Source organism: Megalops cyprinoides, chromosome 20, assembly GCF_013368585.1.
Source record: "Megalops cyprinoides isolate fMegCyp1 chromosome 20, fMegCyp1.pri, whole genome shotgun sequence".
NCBI classification, from domain to species: domain Eukaryota; kingdom Metazoa; phylum Chordata; class Actinopteri; order Elopiformes; family Megalopidae; genus Megalops; species Megalops cyprinoides.
In genome coordinates, this window is record NC_050602.1 from 20,793,265 (window position 1) to 20,810,829 (window position 17,565).

The 17,565-nt window shown below is 44.5% G+C and overlaps 1 protein-coding gene across 1 annotated transcript; it reads left to right on the plus strand.

The window, feature by feature from the left end:
* Window positions 1-2,643: 2,643 nt before the first annotated feature.
* Window positions 2,644-17,317, plus strand: LOC118795498 (AP-1 complex subunit mu-1-like). The gene is made up of 12 exons (XM_036554021.1): window positions 2,644-2,819; window positions 3,637-3,793; window positions 4,193-4,260; window positions 4,946-5,076; window positions 5,302-5,449; window positions 5,687-5,813; window positions 5,977-6,119; window positions 6,612-6,683; window positions 7,615-7,773; window positions 8,393-8,518; window positions 13,544-13,619; window positions 16,152-17,317. Exons 1-12 carry the CDS (start codon window positions 2,778-2,780, stop codon window positions 16,172-16,174), a joined length of 1,272 nt encoding a protein of 423 aa, XP_036409914.1. The 5' UTR covers window positions 2,644-2,777; the 3' UTR covers window positions 16,175-17,317.
* The last annotated feature ends 248 nt before the right edge of the window (window positions 17,318-17,565 follow it).

The window sequence follows — 17,565 nt, forward strand, 5'->3', positions numbered from 1 at the left end:
ACATCCCTGGAAGGTCAGGCCTGTTGGCAAGCTGAAATCGTCCTGTTACTAAGCTCTTACCAGCAATACCCGACAGGCATGAACAGTACTGTATGTTGCACAGATTTACAGAGATGAAAGATCGCAAAGTGAAACAGACATCTGAAAGAGCCCTCCTTTATGAGAATGTGGTGCATTCTACCAACCAAAATGTGCCCCTTTTTCTGCAGGAATGGAGTTTCCACTTTGCACTGCATTTTTCTGTTTAAAGCATTAAAATAACTGTAGTGTGGAGGGTCTTTAGGACTCAGGACTCAGCCAATTCATATTCCTTAACAATCCATTCATCCGTGCAGGTCTTGCACGTGTAGAGGTGTTAGGGTGTCTTATGCACAGATCTCAGAAAAGAGCATGACACCCTAAACCATGCTCCTAGACATTCTGAGTTATTTGGTTCCACTCAGAAATGCAGTACGGCATGTGTAAAAATGCTGTGTCTTTTTAATGAAAGCAATGGCCTTTTACACAGGATGGCGGGCGGATATTTTACAATTGTTCAGTGGAGCTTATGTTTCAAATAATTTTTAATAAAAATATTTCTGTATTTTCTTAGCTACCTTAATCTTATCTGAAATTATGTAAAATTAAAAAAAACAAAGAGCCTTGGTTGAAAGCAGTCCCACCACTGGGCATAGGCCCTACCCACATTTTAAAATCTGTTCTGTGGGAGGTGGATCTGTTTTCTAACAAAAGCCTGGACTGTGTATTGCAGATGACACCTTGTGGTGACATTAAGAAAGCTCAACTGCCTGAGAAAACTGAAGGCAGGCATGTGCATGGGAGTGGCTACTGGTGCTCTTATTGTACAAGGGGAATTGTATTGTACTCCCAGGGGGTAACAGCAAGGAGGTTTTACAAGGACTGAGGAGATGATCCTAGCTTCCAGCCCCTGGCACATATCACACTGTTCATGAATAATAGATCTGATTACCTGCATCCACTATAATGTTAAACTGAGGGCTTCCTTTATAGTAAAGAGAACCGCAAGAATATTTCTCACATCAGCTGGATCCATTTTATTTTTACAGTGAAAAACCAGGACTGAAATATCTGTATGGATGAAGCTGTATCATTAGCTTACTTGGTTGTTTTTTTTATTTTGTCAGACATTAGGGAATGTTTCAGACCAGCTTCCAGACATTGCTCGCTGATGTTGTTGTAATCAATGAATGAACATAAACAGAAAGTATAAAAAGCACACACTGCACAATTCAACAATAACGTTCTCATTTGACACATAACACCACTGGTATAAGTGGCCAAAATGATCAGACTGAAAGACTAGCAGCAGCAACTGGCGTTGCCCACATTAACCAACCTTTTGCAGGTTAAAACTGAAGCAGGCGGGTGCTTCTCTCTCTTTAAGCTTTACAAGTCTTGTTCATGACACTGAATCTGACGTGGCCATAGGGATCAATCAGCATCTGGCTTGGTCATGTGAATGTAATTCATGACCTGAATCAGTATGAATCAGCAGCTTGATTTAGTTCCCTGAATCTCATCTGTGATTGGAAGATACATCTCAAGCCACATGCTGAATGCATCTCTGTAAATCATGCCCAGCCATACAATCACTTGATGGAAATTGATGGGAGGGGAAAATGAAAGACAAATGAAGAGCTAAGTTTCTAGTCAGGACTGTGATGACTAAAACATAGTTACCAAGTGCCATGATTCAAACTTATGTACTTAAATGTCAATACAAAAGAAGGAAAAATCCAATTCTGAATCTGTGCAACGTGATTGGTCACCACACAATGCTATGGTGACACATCCCATAGACCTGCAAAAATGTGTTTAAAAGCTCATTTATCTCAATCCTTTTGTTGTTGGGTTCTGTATCAGTCAACACCCAAAATGTATTGTGGGCCAGTAGATGAAAATAATACCAGAGAATGCAATTAATTGGTGTGTCATTATTACCATTGCCACTGCACAACCCACAGCAACACATACTGGTGCTCTGAATGTATTTCTGCAGGCAAGTCTATTTTCCAAACAGTAGTTATTAAACTGAACATGCAAATAATTCTGCAGATACGTAAGGTAGGCCTATTTATTGTTCATTGATTGGCAACTATTCCTTTCAGCTATTCAAGAATAATGTAAAATATTTTAAAACGTATGATTGTTTGTATATTCCATCTATTTAAAGATAAGTAAACTTTACATAAATACTTTATAAGTAAAGTATGTTTAATTTCCCACGTTTTGCTTTAACAAACTGTACAGGTTTACTTCTGCAGTTATTGTGGGTCAGGGAATAGATAACAAAAATAAATTCGGTACAAGCAGCAAAATGTTTAGGAACCACTATCTTGGGGATGTGGAAGCCAAGCAACAGACCCTGTCAAGAAGGGGGGCTTTTCCGCGGTCCTTTTCCTTTTTCTTGCGGTACGCGGCCCTGATTTAGCTCTTCCAAATGCATGATGTGGCTGGGTGCTTAGCGTATGATCCTGGATCAGCACACAAGGTTTACACTACATGGCTGGGATCGGGATAGGGGGTGGTAAAGCTGATTTGAGATCTTTTTTAACCGTTTACGTCAAATGACTGTTTCTTGGAAAAAGGAAGCAGACGCGCTCTCTTCCGGTGTGTGCCGCTTTTCGATACCGGATAGGCGTATGTAGCCGCTGTTCCAGCTGTGTTGAAAATCACCGTCAACCCACACTGCCAGATAAAGTACATTAAAATTGGCTCGCTAAATCGCTTCATCCGGAAGCGAAAAGGGAGCCAGGATGTCGGCAAGCGCGGTGTATGTGTTGGACTTGAAAGGCAAGGTAAGAAAACGAGAACGAGAGCGAGAGCAGTGAGGTGGTCTTTCGGGGGGCTGTTAGCTAACGCTAGCTAGCAGCAAACACTCAGAGCAGTTGTGCACCTGTTTGCACCGAACAGTTAGCTTGCCTCCTGGTTAGTGATAACTTTTTTTTTCTCAGGCGGAAGCTAGCTAGATAGCCAATTGCTCTAAATTGATTACCATTAAGCTTCGTATCACATAGTGCACATAGCTTTCAAAACTAGATCGTACTGCACACACAGCTACCTAATGAGGCAAAATCAGCTAGCTGTTGGGATGGCACGTATGGCTTGCGCCAAGAATATTTGTTGGCGGGGTATACCTATGTTAATGTTAAAGCCTGGCATTATTTCATTACAACAAATGTGAACATACCTAATATATCAGTACATTTGCTGAACGATTATTAAATTACTTAAGATTCCTAAACATTGAAGTACACGACCCACGCACTATCTGCTCACTATCTGTATGCTCGGTAAATACTTTTTAAAATATGTAAATATGTAGATATGTAAATGGTTACGACAGTAATAACCTGTGACCAGTCCTTCTGCCAGAACTGCTCCATTTCTGGCCCCTAAGCTTTTAAGCTGTACATTCCTGGACTTCAGTCTGTGTTCCCATGGTTACTTGGACTGCAAAGAAGCAGAGACACTTGCATGGGAAGTAATCTACAACCAAACTTTATGGATTTCTGACGATGATGAAGAGTAACTGCATTAGGAATGTTTTGGATGACTTGTGGGGTTTACCGTACTTACATTACTTTATACAACAATGCTGCTTGTTTCTCACAGGTCCTCATTTGCCGCAATTACAGGGGAGATGTGGACATGTCAGAGATCGAACATTTCATGTCCCTCCTCATGGACAAGGAGGAGGAGGGCACCTTGTCCCCGATCCTGGCTCACGGTGCAGTTCGTTTCATGTGGATCAAACACAACAACCTGTACCGTATCCTTACCACTGTCTTTGACTCAGGACCCCATGAGTGAGATGCTTTGTCTTTTCACTTTTATTGACCGGCCCGCTGACACTGGTGATTGGAGAGTTTGACTGCATGGAATGTATGGAGCTACTTGGGCTTGGTGGAGCTACCCTGTGCTGTCAATCACTGTATATGAACCAATCAAAAGCAACATAGCAAATCATGAGGATTGGTCAGGGTAGCTCTACCTGTTTTTGGGGTCAGGAATCCTCTTTCTGCCATCACAACAGAGTATAGTCCGTTTAATATGTATGCTCTTTAGGATTTAAGATTTATTTAAGTAAAACATTAAGGTTAAGGAACGTTTTATTTCCTCCAGCACACCTTTGGGTAAACTTTATTTCCTTTAACTCAACTTCTGTCAGTTGTCGCAACGTCCAAGAAAAACGCCTGTGTCTCCCTCGTTTTTTCCTTCCTCTACAAGATTGTCCAGGTGGGTCGTGCTGAAGAAGAGTGTTGGCTGAGAAGAGCTGCTTTGTTAATAACTGACAGTCTTAGTGTGTCAGGGTTCACAACGGGGAAAGAGAGTTCTCCGAATTCATTTTCATATCTGGGAGAATTTATGTACCTGTTAAACCAGATGGTAAAACAGCATTAGCCAACATTTGCTGTGAACATTTTAAATATTATTTAAAATTTTGACGTATAGTTCTCTGCCTGCTAGGGCTTTTAAATTAGCACATTTTAATGGAGTAAAATCAACCACTTTGTACTGCATTACTTTGACATTTGATTCCTGCACAGGTAGCATCCTAATATGACTATGAAAGAAGTAATATAATAATAATAAACAAAACTGTAATGCTCTATTTCAGTGCAGTGGTCTCTGTAATTGAAAAATTTCTGCACCCTCAAGTTCAGAAGTTCAGTTCTGAATGTCAGCATGCCACACTGTCATCCACTACCCATGGATAATAGGCATTCAAGTTAGACCTCAGAATTTTGTAAAAAAAAAAAAAAAAAAAGAAAAAATTTGTGCCTGCTGGTTTCTGTGTGTCTTTCCCTGTGCATTATGGGAGGCGATAGAGCCCCACAGTGAAGTATGGAGAGATGAAGAAGCTCAAGTTATGGTTCTGTGCCTAGGCCTCCTTTTGCAGTATTGTCCATATGTTTGACAGGTGTTCTCTGAGTACTTCAAGGAGCTGGAGGAGGAAAGCATCCGGGACAACTTTGTCATCATCTATGAGCTGATGGACGAGCTAATGGACTTCGGTTACCCCCAGACCACTGACAGCAAGATCCTGCAGGAGTGAGTGCACTCACATACCCAACCATTCTGCGCAGTGCTCAGAGAGGTGATGCCCCTCTGGCCTGCACAGTAACCTTTGTGCTGTCGGTTAATGAGGGAGTGTTCAGTATAACTGTGGTGGCATTTTGTCCTTAAATGTAAGTTTTGCACTAGGCTGGTGAGCTCAGCTGCCGACTGCTCATTTTCTGTTGCCTCAGATGCCAGTGTGTGACTCTGTCTCGGCAGATACATCACTCAGGAGGGCCACAAGCTGGACACCGGGGCCCCACGGCCCCCGGCCACCGTCACCAACGCTGTGTCCTGGAGGTCAGAGGGCATCAAGTACCGCAAGAACGAGGTCTTCCTGGACGTCATCGAGTCTGTCAACCTTCTGGTAGGATGCCATTGTTGGGTGTTTTAGTTAAACTGTCAAGTCCCCACATGTTCTCACCTAGCAGTCATCACACTTGGCAGATCAGCCAATCAGATATCCAGATATCAACAGTCTGAAGACATAGAGGTCATTACCCTCTACAGAGGCTCCACAGGTTGCAGGACTCGATGCTACAGTTATGTTACCCACCGATGTACGCTGTACGCTAGTGCAACTGGTCCTGTCCCATCCCTGCAGGTGAGCGCTAACGGAAACGTGCTGCGCAGTGAGATCGTGGGCTCCATCAAGATGCGTGTGTTTCTGTCGGGAATGCCTGAGCTGCGACTGGGTCTCAACGACAAGGTTCTGTTTGAGAACACCGGCAGTGAGTTCCTTACCAAAGTTCTGTTTAAAAGCACTGGCAGTGAGTTCCTGAGCTAGGTTCTGATTTTGTGTGTTCTCTAGGAGGGTTCTGTTCTTTTCCTCTCTCACTCTGACCCCCCCCCCCCTTTCTCTCCCCCCTCTCTCTTCTCTTCTCATCTTTGCAGGGGGGAAGAGTAAGTCAGTGGAGCTGGAGGATGTGAAGTTCCACCAGTGCGTGCGTCTGTCGCGTTTTGAGAACGACCGCACCATCTCCTTCATCCCTCCTGATGGGGAGTTTGAACTCATGTCCTACCGGCTGAACACGCATGTATGCACACATGCCTCATTAAAGCACCCCTCACAGTTATACTCACACACCTTCACCACTATGATTCGATTGCATTTTGATTTTCCGTTAAGAGAATACTAGTCACTGTTTGTGCTTATGTTTATCAGTTATTTTCAGCTGATTGTTAATGTATTATTACTGCAGCCATGACTATACCTACTGCTAAGCTTTCATTTGTAATTATTTGTGATTATTTAAATTATAGGAGTTAACCTGTCCTTTAAAATCCTTTTTAAATATCTTTCTGTTTTAAATTTCTCTCTGCCAACAGTGGCTGATTACTGACAGCTTAGGTACAATTTCAAAATGAAATGGATGTAACTGCAATAGTGATACTGAATGGAAAAGCATGAAAGTAGACCAATAATAGTTGGAAAAGTTGAATTTACTGGCTTTGGGGATGTCAGAGCAAAATCACACGCTTATGAAGGCACCTCTGTGTTTACAGTAATGTGTGCACCTGTTTGGCAGGTAAAGCCGTTGATCTGGATCGAGTCTGTGATTGAGAAACACTCGCACAGCAGAATCGAGTACATGATCAAGGTAAGTCCACCTGTGCCGGTCACATTATTTTACATCACTTAATTTAACATCAGTTTGCTTGAGAATGACATGAACATTGTAGTTCTGGTAGAAACATTACAGTTTAATGTGGTAGTGCAATATGATGTATGTATTTTAATTTTCAGATGGAGATACTCTAAGCATTCAGGCATACCCTGCTAAATAAATGAAATTACACATGGGTCAACAAAACCCAAAATATGTTAATAAATATAAGAATCTTGCTTGGCTTTCTGAAAGGGAGTCTCTCTGGGGAGAACTGTTTTATCGTCAATATTTAAGGCTAGTATAACGTGAAAGTAGTTTTGTCAGTGCTTTCGTGAAACATTGTTGCCATTGTCTAAACTCATCTCATATATCGTGCATTTCTTCTTAACCTAAACGCTAAGTGTTTTAAAGAAGAGCTCTCCCAGAAATCAAATCGATATAGTTTTTTATTTCACCTCTTAAAGTGCTTGATCAGACTTTCTCCCATGGTTTCACCTGCGCTGAGTATACAGTAGAATTGGAAATGCCAGTCCATGGTGCTCCGCTATACTGCTTATCAACGTTTTATCACTAATTTTTTACTGTTGAACCTGCTGCAGAGCAGGTTTCATATCAGTGCAGGGTGTGAGATAGTTGTGTTCTGTCAACATAGGTTATATGAAGAAGCATTGAGCTTTTCCAACCAATGAGAAATCATGCATTGTTCAATTGATATAATAAATATACTATAATAGATGGATAGATGCATTATTATTCATTGGTATTCATATTAAAAATATTACACACAACAATAAACTTTTAATGCACAACAGTCCCACAACACAATGTCCAGAAAACCCCCAAGCAAACTGAAACATACGCATTAAAGTGCCCCAGTTGTAAATGAATAAATTCTGACCAGTAAAAGCGATTGTCTCTCCAGGCTAAGAGTCAGTTCAAGAGGAGGTCCACCGCCAACAACGTGGAGATCCACATTCCTGTCCCCACCGACGCCGACTCACCCAAATTCAAGACCACAGTGGGCGGGGTCAAATGGGTCCCGGAGAACAGCGAGATCATCTGGTCCATCAAGTCCTTCCCAGTGAGTAGCTCCCTGGCTCAGCACATGAGCCAACCCGAAAACCCAGCAGTTATCTGTTTGATACTGTATATTATCTATTTAATACTGTATATTACTTTACTTACTTTACTTACTATTATTAATTATCATAATTAGGGCCTAATGCTCTTAAACAGTCAGCAGATATTGAGATGGTCACTGATAAAAAATTCACTGAAAAATTTGTAGTTTGTAGTTATTTATGGAAATTGTTTTGATTTACTTTCTGCATTTATGATATAGTTCAGTATATCAAAATTTTATTAAAGTTTTAGCATGAATTAATTTTGGTGCAGTTTTACTCACTTCTTGACTTAAGGTGTAGGTGAGTGTCTTAAGTTGGAAAGCCTATCTGCTGTGATTGAGGTTGCAGCTGATGATACCTGCGCTCTACCACTATCACCAATATTAAACAGACATGAGAGTTTAGTGCTACTTTTTTGCAGAAGGCTTTGTAGTTAATAGAGCCCTGGGTATTTCCCACAAGGTCTTTCCCTCTAAACCATCTGACTTGGGGATATAGCAGTGGAATGTCTGTGCCATATGTCCTTGTCTTTTGGGCGGAGGTCTGTGCTCTCCTGACTGTCTTGTCCTCTCTCAGGGTGGTAAGGAGTTCCTGATGCGAGCACACTTTGGACTGCCTAGTGTAGAGGCTGAAGACAAAGAGGGGAAACCACCCATCAGCGTGAAGTTTGAAATCCCCTACTTCACAACCTCAGGAATCCAGGTCAGTGTTGCAGTTTGCTCTTTAGCCAGCAGGGGGAGACCTTTATTGGGAAAAATAATTTTTTCCCTACAGGGTTCAGGTGAGGCTTACCTGACACTAGATGGCCCTGTTGAGCCACAGATGAATGGTTTCAGTTGCCAGAGCTCAGGAGAGTCAATGCGCTTCTCAGCGGCATGTTCATGCCATCTGAAGGCTTCATGCTGATCAATTTTGAAAAAGGTCAGCTAAAAAGTCTGTGTATTCCTGTTGATTTAAGGATGGTTAGGGTAGTAGCTCTGCTCTCTTCCTACCACTGTGTCATAGCTTTACAGTTTTTCTTTCTGGTTGAGGTAACTGTGTTTGCAGCCAAATGGTTGCAGGTGTAAATTCCAAGGAAGGCAGTGGTGTTTTATTGAGCAGTGTTTTTCCACACAGAGAAAACTATTCTACTGTTTTTTCGTTCTCTATATTACATGACCTTAAAAGGGCAGAATACCACTTTTGAAGTGTCTTTATCATTAGATAACCTTGCTCTGACAGTAGAGCAGAAGTCCAGTCCTGTTTAAACAAATGGAGCAAGTGGCTGATTTGGAGTGAATCTTTTCCCGCTTTACTTCCATGATTCAAAGGGCTGTCTGAAGCGGCGTGTGATCAGAGATGTGTAACTGTGCGTGACGCGGGACGCGTGATCACATTGTGATGATCCAGTCTTCGTGTAGTGTGGTGTATGATCAGACAGGTCCTGTGCGACTGCAGACATGTGGTCCACTCCACATTCGCTGGACAGGGTGCACAGTTCCGGCCAAAGCACATTTAGCTTCATTTACCAGTGCTGCGTCAGCCGTGTTGTGTTACGGTACTCTGAGATAAAGGACACACCGATGGCAAGCAATGGAAGGCAGCAGGTGATTCAGCTGTTTAATCGACGCACAGCAGGTGTTTCTCATTACATAAAGGACTAGTGTGTGAGGAATAATAATTCTCCCTGCAATGAGCGGTGGTCCGTCACATTCTTATATAAGCTGCGCCAGATGTATGCAAAACCTGGAGAGTGAGGCAGGTCTGACAGACGGCTGGAGGCAAGGCCTTACCATAAGACCAGGTGACAGGCATTACTTAGATTTTCCTCGAATTAAAAGTGCATCGAATTTCAATTGAAAGTTCATCAGGTGCTAGACTGGACCGTTAGTGGCACGGCATTGCCTGAGTGTGGCAGCAGTGTGGCGTAGTGGTAAAGAGCAGCGCTTGCAACTGGTATGATGCAAGTTCAGCTTCCCTGGTAGTCCACTGCTGTTGTGTACTTTGCAACGGTGCATAGACTCAAGCTGGGTGGGTAACTATCCAGCTGTATGGATGGATAAGGAAAAAATTGTAAGCTATGTAAGTTAGCCTGGATAAGAATGTCTTCTAAGCAACTGCAATGAGATTTTACTGACTTGTAATTAGAAGCAATTTTTACATTTACCGTACGAACACAGAAGACATTACGAACAGGCCAAAAATTACGTTTTAAGTATAAAGTGCTGTTGTGGGAGTGACATTTATTTTTGGAACATAAAACCTAAAAGCCTAAAAGAAAGCCACATAATCTGCAGTGGCAGAGTCTGGCCTCAAGGAGGCGCCGATAGTGCTCCAGATGATTGGGAACCCTGGGGAATGTCGTGCGGAATCTCCTCTGGAGCCAGCGGCCTTGCTTCCAGACTCCGCCATTCCCGCTAAAAGGCCCCTGTGAGCGCCAGTCGTCGGTCCTGATTACAGGGAGAATTTCCCAGAAGGCCTGTCCTCCGAATCGCGCTCTTCTTCCTCGCTGTGTTGCAGTCTGAAGAGTGTGCAGCGGGTCCCCGCGCCGGGCAGGCTCTCGGCGAGACGCGCCCATACATCAAAGCGGGGTGGAGCTGGGGTTTTAGCACACCGCTAAGTGCAGGGGCAGGTCTGCACTGTGTGTGGGGAACACAGGCCCCCCTTCTTTTGAGATGGCGAGTGGAACGGCACGCGTGGGGCGATCGTAAGGGTAAGGAGCTTGAGGGGGGAGAGGGGGGTGGAGGTGAGCCACATCAGGGCCCCCTCTCTCCCTCTGTGACGTGTATTCGGAGCTTCTTTGACTCCCCTCCCCCCATCTACACCAGACAGCCTGACCCACTGTCTCCATGAGTATGCAGCGCGCAGCCCAGCTGCATCGTACAGTTTTCAGACATGCATCTGTATGTTCAGCAGAAACATTGCGGCAGGCCACTTAGTCATGGCTGTGCTCCCTCGTGTTTTGTACACACCCTCACAAAGGGCCACCGTGAGGCTGTGGCGGTCAGTGTGGGGTCAGAGGCGGGTTAACCGGGGCCTCTGGTGTAACCATGATGGAGATGAACCCTGATGGGATGATACTGCAAAATATTGTAATATCGAATTTCGGAAAATCAGAAAATGTTTCAGGCATTATTCATAGAAGTACTACTGGGATTTTTGTGCATCATTTTAATAATATTGCCCTTTGATAAACATAAGTATTGTAGACTAACTAATATATTCCACATCACTAAGAGCTAAGTTAAGTTACCGTAGATGAAAACATTTATCATTTGTTTTTGAGAAGCAATTACTTCTTGCTAGAAGTTAGTGCAGCTAGGGGGTTTGAGACATGAACAAAGTAGTAAACATCTTCAAATATGTTATATTTTTGCTTCTATTGTTTCGTTGTGATCATTTCGTATTGGGAGCTCCATTTCGTGAAATGTAAAAAACACCTTGTCGCTAAACCACCTTTTTGCCAGACAGTTGGGAGCTAGAGATGTTTTTCTTTCAGATTACTGCAGCGCTGATCAAAGGGTGGTTTAAGCCACACAGAAAATGCACAAATAGCACATCTGACCCTGTCCTTCTAAAACCAGAGGACACAGCAAGCAAAAAAAAGAAAAAAAAAACACAGTCCCAGTAGTCTCTCCATAGTCCCGGTCTTTCTGCAGGCATGGCAGCTGTTGCTACGGGAACGGTCGCGGGGAGATTCTGGCAGCGTGTGGCGTGTCGCCACAGTCGCTGTTGCTCCGAGGGCCACAGGACTCTGGCGACGGCGGGAGGCCTTTAAGGCCGTCTAAATTAAGAAGCGGGACTTACAGTAAACTGCAGCAGCAGCGGCAGCAGCGGCTTCAGCCTCTGCATTTAGCACTGAGCGGCGCAGGAGCGCTGGTCTGGTCTGACGTGCCGTCTGCGCTTATTGAGTTTGACTTTATTTTCTGACCAGAACAGACGGGCCCCACGTTGTAACGGGGTGCGGCAGCGGCGGCCGCAGGAGCCGGGCCACGCGGGGGGGTGGGGGGGGAGGACTCGCCCTCTGTCCCGCAAGCGTCCCGCCGGGCCCGCTGGCCGGCTGCCTCACCTGCCGCCGAGCCGAGCCCGAGGAATGCGCAGAGTTAGCTTCTCCCTGGCCCCGCCCCGCCCGTAGCTGCGCCCGAGGAATGACTTTAGGGTTTTCTGGGAGCGCTTTCTAATTTTGGCCGGACCTACAGTGGAGCTCACAGCGCAGTGATGGCCATAAGCAAGCCACTCGGTAAGACTACAGGCTCAGGCTATTGGTGTCGCGATGTCACGCAAAAGAATTGCAAACTTATTTGCCGGCTTTGTCTGCAGTGAATTTCTGATGTTCTCGCCCAGAGCGAGGAGAGACAGGGTCCGGACCCAGGCTGTGTGGGGCTCACCCTGGATGGCAGGTGACACAGTGTAAAATCATAGGCGTGTGTCCAGCGGGTTGTACAGTGGAAATGGAGTCCCCTGCTGTGAGCTGTGTGCAATTGGGTCAGAACACTCCCTGACCAAAGCCCAGCCTGAAGCTCCAGCTGCCCCTGCAGTGAGGGGACCCATCACTGTGTTCACGCTCTTCAGATAGAGTGCGGTTAGGTGTGTGGAGCTCCCACCTGACAGGGTTTGCACATTAAATTACTGTCATTTAGCAGGCGCTCTTTTCCAGAGCTTTATAATTTTTACATGTTATCCATTTATAGAGCTGGATATTTACTGAGGCAATTGGGGCTTAAGTACCTTGCCCAGCGGGGGAATCGACCTGGCAACCTTTTGGCTACAAGCCCTGCACCTTACACTACTGCCTGTTTGTCCCACTGGGCACTGTGGCCTCTGTGACTTACTGCTGTTTATACTGATTGGTGTCTATATTCTCTTAAAGCTGTCCTGATTTTGCTGATGCCACGATTATGTATGAAACGGTGCCTACTGTACATTTTGCTTCGGTCGACAGTTTTTGTTTTCTAGTGTTGCAGCAGGCTTGTGAAAATTCAGTTTTGCAAAGTAAAGGCCATGTGTCTTGTTCTTGGCATTAGTAAGTAAGTTATGGTTTCACAACATGACAAAAAAAAGTGAGAAAGCACCATGAAATGTTCCACTGGAGCGAGAGCGCCGGTTCCCCTACTACTATTAATACTCGTCATTTCTCAACAACTTCTTCATTCTTTTTCTTTTCTCTGTAAATGTTGAAAATTCTCATGGTCTGCAGCCAATGGCTTTGGGTCTTCGAGGTGAATGTGCAGGGCGGTGCCTTGAGGCCTGGCATCGTAAAGTCCGCGGCGATAAAGCAAAACGCTAAAATAAGGGGAAAAGAATATGGACCTGGCTGAAATAAAAGATGTTTTATGTGCGCTGGTTTTGGACCAGCCCACGAAGGCACAGCCCTGTAAAAAGAGTGAGAAAGGCTTTGCCCTTCTTGCAGTTAAACGAAGAGTCTGCATGATCACTGGAATAAATGCTTCCAAAAGTGCCTTAACCCTTGTGTGTTTGGCTGTTTGTACCACTGCATGCGGGCCGATTGAGGGAACAGGTGTGACACTGATGCATTATTTTCAGTCTGGTTTGCTGATGCCGTCGTCCAGGGTGATCTGCATAGCTGACATATTATGGGCTGTCCATTCACATGGTTGGGTATTTACTTAAGTCAGGGTTAGTGCTTTAGTCAAGGGTGTAACATGAGGGCATTGTCTAGGATTAAAACCTACAACCTGCTGGTTACAAGTTCAGGTCCCTTACCACTTCTGTTTTGTTGTTTCGTAGGTGCGCTACCTGAAGATCATTGAGAAGAGTGGGTACCAGGCCTTGCCATGGGTTCGGTATATCACTCAGAACGGAGGTATGTATGTTGATCATTTCACGCGTTTGCAGGATTCAGTGTGAGCCGTTTTAATAACTGCTACCTTTTTATTTTCCTGGCCGAAAGTTACGTCTAAAGCAAGCGGCAGCTGCGTGACGTTTGGGGACTCCGATTTAGGCTGAAATTCAAACAGTATGGCGTGATAGCAGCTGGATTAAAAATCACCGTTTTGACCTGTTTGCACCCTCTAATCTCAAACCCGAAGCACACACCCAGCACAACAAATTGCAGGCTGAGAGGCACAAATCCGACAGCCCGCTAACTGTAAAAGCGCCGCTGGTCTCATTAGACGCCGTTGCATCATCCTGGCTGGGCCCGGTGCATGTGTGTCGGCCGTCAGCCTCCGCAAACTGCGGAGTCACGGGCGCTGATTCTGAGTCAGCATCTCCCAGCGAGGAAGCGGCAGCCTCACCCAGAGTTTCCCTATCAACGGTCCTTCGTTTCCACTGTCAACCTCGGCGTCAGAGCCAGCAGCTCCCCACGCTAAAGTTACAGTTTCTCAGGGACCTCCCTCAGAAACGTGGAGGGGACGGCTTTGAAAACCACCTTTTGGCTTCCTGCTGTCTGTAAGAGGCCTCTGAAATGCACCATCGCCTGCCACAGATACCCAGGAGACTGTAGCGTGCATGCACAGGGACCAGGCGCTGCTGTGCTAACAGTGATAATTGTTAGCCAAAGAAGCAGGCAGAGCTGCTATGCCGCTCCACCTGAAAAAGTGAAGAAGAAAATGTAAAATTATGCTTTTAAACATCGCGTACCATTCTACAAAGCATAGCAGGGCGTACATTTGAACACTGTGGAGACTAAGAACTCCCAATGCAAGCTGCCTCTGAATTAAAGACACTGCCCTGTTAAAAATGTAGTAAAAACAATCAGACCAGTGTGGCTTCCACTGGACTACATATATCTAGTTGTTTTTACTCCACTTAAAACTCTTGAAAAGAAAACACTGATACGCTTTATTCCCCAAACTGTTTTCTGTTAAAGGTCTGTTCACTGTTGTTCCAAGTTGCCCCGCGTGTCGCCTAGCAACCGCGAAAACACTGTTCCGCTGTAGGCTTTGCGCTTAATTGTCTTAATGCGTGTGCGATTTAAAGCGGAATGAGAACCAGACATTTTTCGGTGCGGGGGCCAGAGGGTTTCGTCATCCGAACCCGAGTGTTTCTCACAGCATTGTTTCCATTCCTTTTTCCATAGCAAATGTCCATTTTAATGATTATTTATACTGCTGCACGTGGGCCCTGCATTGTTGGGCAGGATTAATGCGGTTTGCTCCCATGGACGGATATTGCAACACTTAATCAAGCCTTGGCCGCCGCGGACGTGATGCATTAATCAATAACTTTCCCTATTACCAGGTCCCTTTGTCCTCCACTCAAGCTGCAGATCTGAGTTTAGATAAGTTAATAACTTGCCCCTCTGAGAATCGCAAACACCACGCAGCTGTTGTTTCGTTTTTATGAATTTCGGTATTTAAGATATTTACTTTTTAATCAATCTTCCATGTGCATCACCAGAAAGTCTTACCACACATAAACGCAGTCCTTGGCTGGGGCTGTGCTGTGAAAGGTCAGGAGGTGTCCGTTTGTCAGAAGTGCTGACATACCGCTGTGTGAAACAGTCTAATAATCAGAATAAGACTAATAATCAGAAAACGCAACCGAGCATTTGTTGTTGCACAAAGGGGGAAATGGTCCTGTGTTTTCCTAGCAGTGATTTGTGAGATGTTGGATTTCCTCACGCTGATCTGCATTAAGCTTGCAGAAATTGTGCAACAATTAAGCAATCTGTCAAATTATGTTCCAGGAAAAACAGTGGCGTAGAAAAGACTGAGCACTTCTTTAAAAAGAGGCATCAGGCCAGAAGCGGAGACAGGCTGTAGGCGTCCTCAGGAGGCCATTAGCAAAACTAGGCCTTGGGGAGCCCTCAGGGGGAAAGGAGCTGAGGCAGACTTTGGGGGACCCCTCAGGGGGAAAGGAGCTGAGGCAGACTTTGGGGGACCCCTCAGGGGGAAAGGAGCTGAGGCAGACTTTTGGGGGCCCTCAGCCATAGTGATGGAGGCTGGTGCCTCAGTGTTAAGACTGGGTCTAGCCAGAGTGATGAGTAGCTTCAGTGCATAAATTCCCCTGCAAAACCAAACAGAGTAATTAACCCTCCGTTAAACCCAGTTTCTTCTGAATTTATGATCGCTTGTGACGTCTTTTGGCTCGTCTTTTCAGCTGCCTGTTCTTCCTTTTAACCATTAAAGTGCATAACATCACACTTTGTGACAAGGAATGGTTGACATTGCTGAGGAGCGTGGCGACTGTCTTTTAAACTGACCGTCTCATTCAGATCGTCATCCTATCATTCTGCTATCGTCGGGGTCAAAAAAGGGACTGAGAATTTAAAAAACGGGAAATATGAGAAACGAATTTCACAACTCGTGTTTGGTGGTTTCATGTGATCTCCTCCCATTCTGTCTAGTTGATAAATGAATGACTGGAGCTTTGTCTCATTTTGGTCTTTCAGATTACCAGCTCAGAACACAGTAAGAGGAGCAGTCGCAGTTGCTGGAGCACAGAACGGCCAGGAGCCGCTGGCTGTGTCCGATGTACATTTCTGAGATGTGCTCGTCACGTTGTGCCACAGGGCTCCAGATTCCTCTGATGTTTTGTTAAAGCTTGTGTTCACCAATCAAATCAACACGAGTCGGCAGATGACCACGGACTCGACACAAAACCGTAACACGTGCTTGATCCTCTAGACCAGTATTCTTTTTAAAATTCCAACTTGGCTGCAACAGGTCGCAAAAATAGCTTTTTTTTGACAATAAAGAAATATAACTAAAACAGGTGAATCAAAAGATATCTGCCTAATAGTTTATTAAATGGTCAAATTTTTAAAACAGTTGTTTAGGTTTTTCCAGTCCCAGTTTTGGACAGTTGGGGAAATTGTGAATACAGACAGTAGAAGTTAACAATATTAAATATGTTCATAGGTCAATTTCAGGTTATTTTTTTCATACTCCACTGACCAGTGTGCCTCAGAGATTAGAGGTTACAGAACTGAGATGTCTGTATGTGTAAATGTATATATATCTCTTGGTTGTCTATAGAGAAATGATCTGGTTAATGTCTTTTCTTTCCTTTTGTGTAAATTCTTTTGTGGTAAAAGGGGCTCCATGGTTGTACTGAAGTTGATGTAACTCTTTGGTGATTTGCTACCTCGCCAGAGAGAGGGGAGCATTCTGGCTAACCAGTATGGATCTTTTTCCTTAACTGTGAGTGACAAATCTGTGCAAATAGCTCATAACATTTAATCACTACACATATGCATTTAGTTTCATTTTCAGTGATTGCCAAACCTGTGATGTTGTGTAAGGATTAAAAAAATCCAAGACCTGCTTGAGTTTGTCACTCAGAATGAAGTAGGAAGCACAATGGTCAGAAGTCTGAAAGGTCCCAGTTCAGAGTTCACTGTAATGTGGTGAACTCCATTCCTGGTGTCTGTCAGACCACTAAGACACTGTGAATTCCTCTTTGTAGATTAGGGCTTGCATTAGGACATCTTGAGTTAATGAATGAATGAATGGAGTTAAGTGAAGGAAGGGGTGACGGTGTCTCGTGCAGATTTTTACATTACATGACATTTTGCTTAGCAGACGCTCTTGTCTAAAGCAAATTACATAGTTTGGATTTATTGGAGGTGGATATATTATACTTTGCACGAGGGCACAACACCAGTGCCTGACCTTGAACCAGCAACTCCTAAGTTACAAGCCTGTAACCTAAGGGTTTCATGCAGTGTACCACCACACCGTACCACCACAGTTGTAAGCTATAGGTCAACCTGGATAAGAGTGTCTGCTTAGCAAATGTAATTTTATCTGGTTAGTCTCTTTGTAAGACAGGACTTGAAATGTCATTAGAGGGACACAAGGGAT

Excerpts from the sequence above, each read along its gene's own strand:
- LOC118795498 (XM_036554021.1), top strand. The coding sequence starts at position 2,778 with ATGTCGGCAAGCGCGGTGTATGTGTTGGACTTGAAAGGCAAG. Across the intron at positions 6,120-6,611 it reads CCTACCGGCTGAACACGCAT|GTAAAGCCGTTGATCTGGAT; the intron begins GTATGCACACAT and ends CCTGTTTGGCAG. Across the intron at positions 6,684-7,614 it reads GAATCGAGTACATGATCAAG|GCTAAGAGTCAGTTCAAGAG; the intron begins GTAAGTCCACCT and ends TTGTCTCTCCAG.